Below are 6,867 nucleotides of genomic sequence, written 5' to 3'. Positions count from 1 at the left end.
ATCGTCTAACAATTGATCAAAGGGTGCTAAAGGTGACAGAGTGGCATTTCGGCGGGAGTGTTTTCAGAGGGAAACGCGGCTTAATTAATATCACTTTAAAACAATTATTAATGTTTTACAAATGACAAATTTATTATAAATTTCAACTACTTTTTCATTCTTAAAAATTAATTTATGATAAAGGTTTTAAATTATGAAAGGTTAAAAATCTAATAATGAGATGATATACATCATCTGTGACCAGCAGTTGGAAAACGACCCCGCTTCTATCGTTTGAAGCTGCAAGTATTGCGATTTTGCTCGCTGAGTTCTCACTTTCAAGCTCCAGCAAATTGACTCCGCTTGAAGAGGAAAATCTCAAATTAGTGGTCTTTTTGATTGATGCCCAATCTTTGTCGTGTTGCATGGAAGCTTTGCGATATCCGACCATGGCAGCAACATAACCACACCCTAATCTCATTTTTTGAAAGCAATTTTTAGCAGTGTACATAACGAATTGGATTTTGTAATTGATTGCATGAATGCCAATCATGGCTGTGTTTACAAATTCAGTGCTCTCCATGCCTATTTCTACATTGCACAGGAAAGAATTGGAACTGAACAATCCAATTTGTGCTCCGTTGTTTCACAAGGTATGTTCCTTAATTCTAAAGTACTTCAAACGCTTTATCCCCATAATTTACTGTCATCCATTGCATTTCCTGCATCTGGGCTGCCATAGAAACTTCAAAATTCAAATGGGTTTCTGTGCATCTGTTTAATTTTTGTATTTGCTCTGCAGACATTTTTTGGTACAAACCCCGTCATCTATGAAAAATTGTTGTCAGTAAAACTTACAAGTACAATTGTCAGACACCCACATTTTGGTCAGGTTAGGAACTTTCAGCTTTCAGGTCAGGAAAAGTGTTCCGATAGTATTGGGGGAAACGAGAATTTTGTAGGGCTTAGTAAGGATTTGGGAACACTGTGCAAAGAAGGCAGATTGATGGAAGCTGTATATATTTTGCATCGTATGGACCAAAATGATATTAGGGCATCCGCCAAAACCTATGTGCTTCTTTTGAAGGGCTGTGGCAATATGAAAAACCTTTCAGAAGGCAGGAGGGTTCATGCCCATATGATAAAGTTTGGAATCGAGCCAGACAAAGCCATAGTGTGTAGTCTTATCAACATGTATGCCAAGTGTGGATGTGTAGCTGATGCCTGCCATGTTTTCGTCAAAATGTCGGAAATAGAGGTTGTATCATGGACTTCAATGGTTTCATGTTATGCCCAGAATGATCAGGGTGATCGCGCTTTGACACTTTTTTGTGAAATGCTAAGGGTAGGTATCCAACCAAATCAATTTACATTCGGCAGTGTTCTTAAGGCGTGCACTAGCCCTGAATATATGGACCAGGGCAAGCAGGTATATGCCCACGTTGTCAAAACTGGATATCTATCTGATGTGCATGTCGCAAGTGCTCTTGTTGAAATGCACGCGAAGTGGGGAAATATGGGGGATGCACGCAGGGTGTTTGATAATATGCCTGAACGGAATGCGGTTTCATGGACTGGAATGATTACAAGGTATGTGCAGAGTGAGGATAGTGAGGAAGCCCTTAAACTCTTTCAGAAGATGCAACTGGTAGGTGTAAAGTCTGACCGGTTTAGCTTATCTAGTGCCCTTTGTGCATGCGCTAACCTAGAAGCCTTGGATGAAGGGCAGCAGGTCCATGCTGAAGCAATCAAGATTGGGGTTGAGTTAGATGTTTGTGTGGGAAGTGCGCTTGTTGACATGTATGTTAAGTGTTCGCAAGTAGACTGTATGGTAGATGCACGCAAGGTGTTTGACAGAATGCCACAGCAGAATGTGGTAACATGGACTGCGTTAATGGTAGGTTACTCACAGAGTTCAGGGCATGCTCAGGAGGCTATCAATCTTTTTGTCAAAATGAAACGGTCTGGTGTGAAGCCAAACGGTTTCACCTTTGCTAGTGTCCTCAAGGCTTGTGCCAGCATGGCTGATCTGGAACAGGGTAAGCAAAACCATGCCCACATTGTCAAAACTAGTCTTGAAACAGATTTATGTGTTGCCAATTCCATTGTTACAATGTATGCTCGATGCGGAACCATAGAGGATGCTCGTAAGGTGTTCGATGAAATATTAGAACGAAATGTAATTTCGTGGAATGCAATAATTGCAGGATATGCCCAAAATGGGCATGGTGAGGTAGCCTATAAATTGTTTCGCCAAACTCAAATGGAGGGTGTGAAGATTGATGCGTTCACCTTTGCTAGTGTTCTGAGTGCATGTGCTGGTATAACAGCCCTAGACCAGGGTATGCAGGTCCACACCATTATCCTGAAAACTGGCTTTCAGTCAGATATATCTGTGGAAAATGCCCTCATTACCATGTATGCTAGATGTGGGAGTATAGAGGATGCACGTAAAGTTTTTGACAAAATACTTGAACGAAATGTCATCTCATGGACTGCGATTATTACAGGATATGCCCAACATGGATATGCAAAAGAAGCTCTTAATCTCTTTGAACAAATGCGTGGGCTAGGTGTGAAGCCAAACCACATTACATTCATTGGTGTTCTCTCTGCATGCAGCCATGTAGGATTGGTGGATGAAGGCCATCGATACTTTGCTTCCATGAGTCATGAACATGGACTATTGCCAAGTTTAGAGCATTATGCCTGCGTGGTTGACCTTCTAGGTCGTGCTGGGCATCTGGATGAGGCGGAAGCTGTTATCAATGAAATGCCATTCAAACCTGATGCTCTGGTGTGGCGAACATTACTTGGGGCCTGCAGAATCCATGCTAATATAGATCTAGGAAAACGTGCAGCAGAACGCCTGCTTGAGTTGGAACCCCAAGAACCTACAACATATGTTCTGCTATCAAATATGTATGCTGCAGCTGGGCAGTGGGATGCTGTCGCAAAAGTGAGAAAAATGATGAAAGATAGACAGTTAACCAAAGAGGCAGGATGCAGCTGGATTGAGATAAAGAACAGAGTGCATATGTTTTTTGTTAGGGATAGGTCGCACCCACTGACAGAAGAGATCTATGCAAAGTTGGATGAATTAACTCTACAAATGAAGAAGCTAGGTTATGTGCCAGATACAAACTTTGTGTTGCACGATGTAGAGGAGGAGCAGAAGGAACAATTTCTATGGTACCATAGTGAAAAGCTGGCCATTGCATTTGGACTTATTGTCACACCCCCTGGCACATGTATTCGAATTTTCAAGAACCTTCGTGTGTGTGGTGACTGCCACACCGCCACCAAGCACATTTCCAAGATTGTTGAGCGGGAAATTGTTGTAAGGGATGCAAATCGCTTTCATCATTTCAAGGATGGTTTATGCTCTTGCGGGGATTATTGGTAATGCTGAGTGATCCACAAGCAAAAGGTACATATTGCTATCTTGTCATTGCTACAGAGGTCACAGGCTATGCAAATTAATCATTCCCTTGGCCGTCTCACATCTGGTTACCTTGAAGGTTTCATCTCCCGGTGCTATAGTGCATAACAGCAATTATTGTGTTGGAGAAGCTTTTCATGGCCCTACTTCAAGGGTACGATAATCTGTTAAGGTGAAAGTTTCCTTACTGGAAATCTTAATGCTTTTGAGTTATTTTGGTTGAGGGCAATGTTTCTATCTCATCCTTACCTAATTACAGCGGCCTATTCTGAGAGTACCAACGTTGGGAGTTGGATATTTGATTGAGGAAATTTTAATTGGATCTTCCATCGAGGATTGAGTTTAAAATTTTAATATATGATCTGGTTTTCAAGAAGCATGTTGTAAACAATCTGAAAAACAGGAAGGAGAAGAAAAATCAGCAGGTGGTCAGGATGAAAATGGGGAAGTCTCTTACCATCTGTTTTTCACTGGATATGCGGGTCTTCAATAGCGCTGATTGTAGTGGGAGAACTTTCTGAGAGAATGATTCTTAAATGGTTTTCCTACAGCTTGTCATGTGGGTGTGCTCTACATTTTCCTTTGCCCCGAATACTCTGTTAAGGTGAAAGTTTCCTTACTGGAAATCTTAATGCTGTTGAGTTATTTTGGTTGAGGGCAATGTTTCTATCTCATCCTTACCTAATTACAGCGGCCTATTCTGAGAGTACCAACGTTGGGAGTTGGATATTTGATTGAGGAAATTTTAATTGGATCTTCCATCGAGGATTGAGTTTAAAATTTTAATATATGATCTGGTTTTCAAGAAGCATGTTGTAAACAATCTGAAAAACAGGAAGGAGAAGAAAAATCAGCAGGTGGTCAGGATGAAAATGGGGAAGTCTCTTACCATCTGTTTTTCACTGGATATGCGGGTCTTCAATAGCGCTGATTGTAGTGGGAGAACTTTCTGAGAGAATGATTCTTAAATGGTTTTCCTACAGCTTGTCATGTGGGTGTGCTCTACATTTTCCTTTGCCACCATTGAAATCAAACTCCCAATAATTTTAAAGGGCATGTTTCAAAATATGGCATTACATAAGAAAAAGATTCTGCTACTGTCGGCATTCCTGCGCAGATAAAGAAGGCAGCCAGCACTGGTTACCTTGAAGGTTTCATCTCCCGGTGCTATAGTGCATAACAGCAATTATTGTGTTGGAGAAGCTTTTCATGGCCCTACTTCAAGGGTACGATAATCTGTTAAGGTGAAAGTTTCCTTACTGGAAATCTTAATGCTTTTGAGTTATTTTGGTTGAGGGCAATGTTTCTATCTCATCCTTACCTAATTACAGCGGCCTATTCTGAGAGTACCAACGTTGGGAGTTGGATATTTGATTGAGGAAATTTTAATTGGATCTTCCATCGAGGATTGAGTTTAAAATTTTAATATATGATCTGGTTTTCAAGAAGCATGTTGTAAACAATCTGAAAAACAGGAAGGAGAAGAAAAATCAGCAGGTGGTCAGGATGAAAATGGGGAAGTCTCTTACCATCTGTTTTTCACTGGATATGCGGGTCTTCAATAGCGCTGATTGTAGTGGGAGAACTTTCTGAGAGAATGATTCTTAAATGGTTTTCCTACCGCTTGTCATGTGGGTGTGCTCTACATTTTCCTTTGCCCCGAATAATCTGTTAAGGTGAAAGTTTCCTTACTGGAAATCTTAATGCTGTTGAGTTATTTTGGTTGAGGGCAATGTTTCTATCTCATCCTTACCTAATTACAGCGGCCTATTCTGAGAGTACCAACGTTGGGAGTTGGATATTTGATTGAGGAAATTTTAATTGGATCTTCCATCGAGGATTGAGTTTAAAATTTTAACATATGATCTGGTTTTCAAGAAGCATGTTGTAAACAATCTGAAAAACAGGAAGGAGAAGAAAAATCAGCAGGTGGTCAGGATGAAAATGGGGAAGTCTCTTACCATCTGTTTTTCACTGGATATGTGGGTCTTCAATAGCGCTGATTGTAGTGGGAGAACTTTCTGAGAGAATGATTCTTAAATGGTTTTCCTACAGCTTGTCATGTGGGTGTGCTCTACATTTTCCTTTGCCACCATTGAAATCAAACTCCCAATAATTTTAAAGGGCATGTTTCAAAATATGGCATTACATAAGAAAAAGATTCTGCTACTGTCGGCATTCCTGCGCAGATAAAGAAGGCAGCCAGCACTGGTTACCTTGAAGGTTTCATCTCCGGTGCTATAGTGCATAACAGCAATTATTTTGTTGGAGAAGCTTTTCATGGCCCTACTTCAAGGGTACGATAATCTGTTAAGGTGAAAGTTTCCTTACTGGAAATCTTAATGCTTTTGAGTTATTTTGGTTGAGGGCAATGTTTCTATCTCATCCTTACCTAATTACAGCGGCCTATTCTGAGAGTACCAACGTTGGGAGTTGGATATTTGATTGAGGAAATTTTAATTGGATCTTCCATCGAGGATTGAGTTTAAAATTTTAATATATGATCTGGTTTTCAAGAAGCATGTTGTAAACAATCTGAAAAACAGGAAGGAGAAGAAAAATCAGCAGGTGGTCAGGATGAAAATGGGGAAGTCTCTTACCATCTGTTTTTCACTGGATATGCGGGTCTTCAATAGCGCTGATTGTAGTGGGAGAACTTTCTGAGAGAATGATTCTTAAATGGTTTTCCTACAGCTTGTCATGTGGGTGTTCTCTACATTTTCCTTTGCCACCATTGAAATCAAACTCCCAATAATTTTAAAGGGCATGTTTCAAAATATGGCATTACATAAGAAAAAGATTCTGCTACTGTCGGCATTCCTGCGCAGATAAAGAAGGCAGCCAGCACTGGTTGTGTCCATTCAGGCAGTAATGGCATGTCTTCTCCACATTCTTTTTCATATGGCCAGCTTTATGCAGAAAAAAAGGGAAGCGTTGAGAAAATGGGCTGGGTCTACTGCCATCTCTTCTCCACATTCTTTTTCATGTGGCCAGCTTTACGCAGAAAAAAGGGGAAGCGTTCAGAAAATGGGCTGCGTCGATCGGGATGCTTTTCATAGTTGAAGCAGTTGGAGCGGTGATGAGATCTAATGGTTAAAATTTTTTGAATCGTCTAACAATTGATCAAAGGGTGCTAAAGGTGACAGAGTGGCATTTCGGGGGAGTGTTCTCAGAGGGAAACGCCTTACGGCGTAAAAATCATAAAAATTAACGAAATTATAATTTTATTTTAAATTATTGTTATTACTATTAATTATATAAGAAAATAATATATGAGTTAAACATATATACATTTCAAAAACATGTAACAAGATTCATCTCCACTTAATCATGGAGATTTTTAACATATAAATAGGATTTGTTGCAATACCATGGCTTATCAATACCACATGTGCGAAAAACATAATTCATTTCATATGATACCCTTTCATATAACTACTAATGAG

The 6,867-nt window shown here is 40.1% G+C and overlaps 1 protein-coding gene across 1 annotated transcript; it reads left to right on the top strand.

The window, feature by feature from the left end:
* Positions 1-278: 278 nt before the first annotated feature.
* On the top strand, positions 279-5,112 carry LOC149186482 (pentatricopeptide repeat-containing protein At3g49170, chloroplastic-like). Its single transcript, XM_089411009.1, has 2 exons — positions 279-632; positions 782-5,112. Exons 1-2 carry the CDS (start codon positions 522-524, stop codon positions 3,383-3,385), a joined length of 2,715 nt encoding a protein of 904 aa, XP_089267135.1. The 5' UTR covers positions 279-521; the 3' UTR covers positions 3,386-5,112.
* The last annotated feature ends 1,755 nt before the right edge of the window (positions 5,113-6,867 follow it).

The sequence above is a fragment of the Pinus tabuliformis genome, chromosome 3_1, assembly GCF_031772625.1.
Source record: "Pinus tabuliformis cultivar Carrire ecotype Pingquan chromosome 3_1, CPIR1, whole genome shotgun sequence".
In the NCBI taxonomy this organism is placed as follows: Eukaryota; Viridiplantae; Streptophyta; class Pinopsida; order Pinales; family Pinaceae; genus Pinus; species Pinus tabuliformis.
This window is presented reverse-complemented; position numbering and strand designations above follow the sequence as displayed.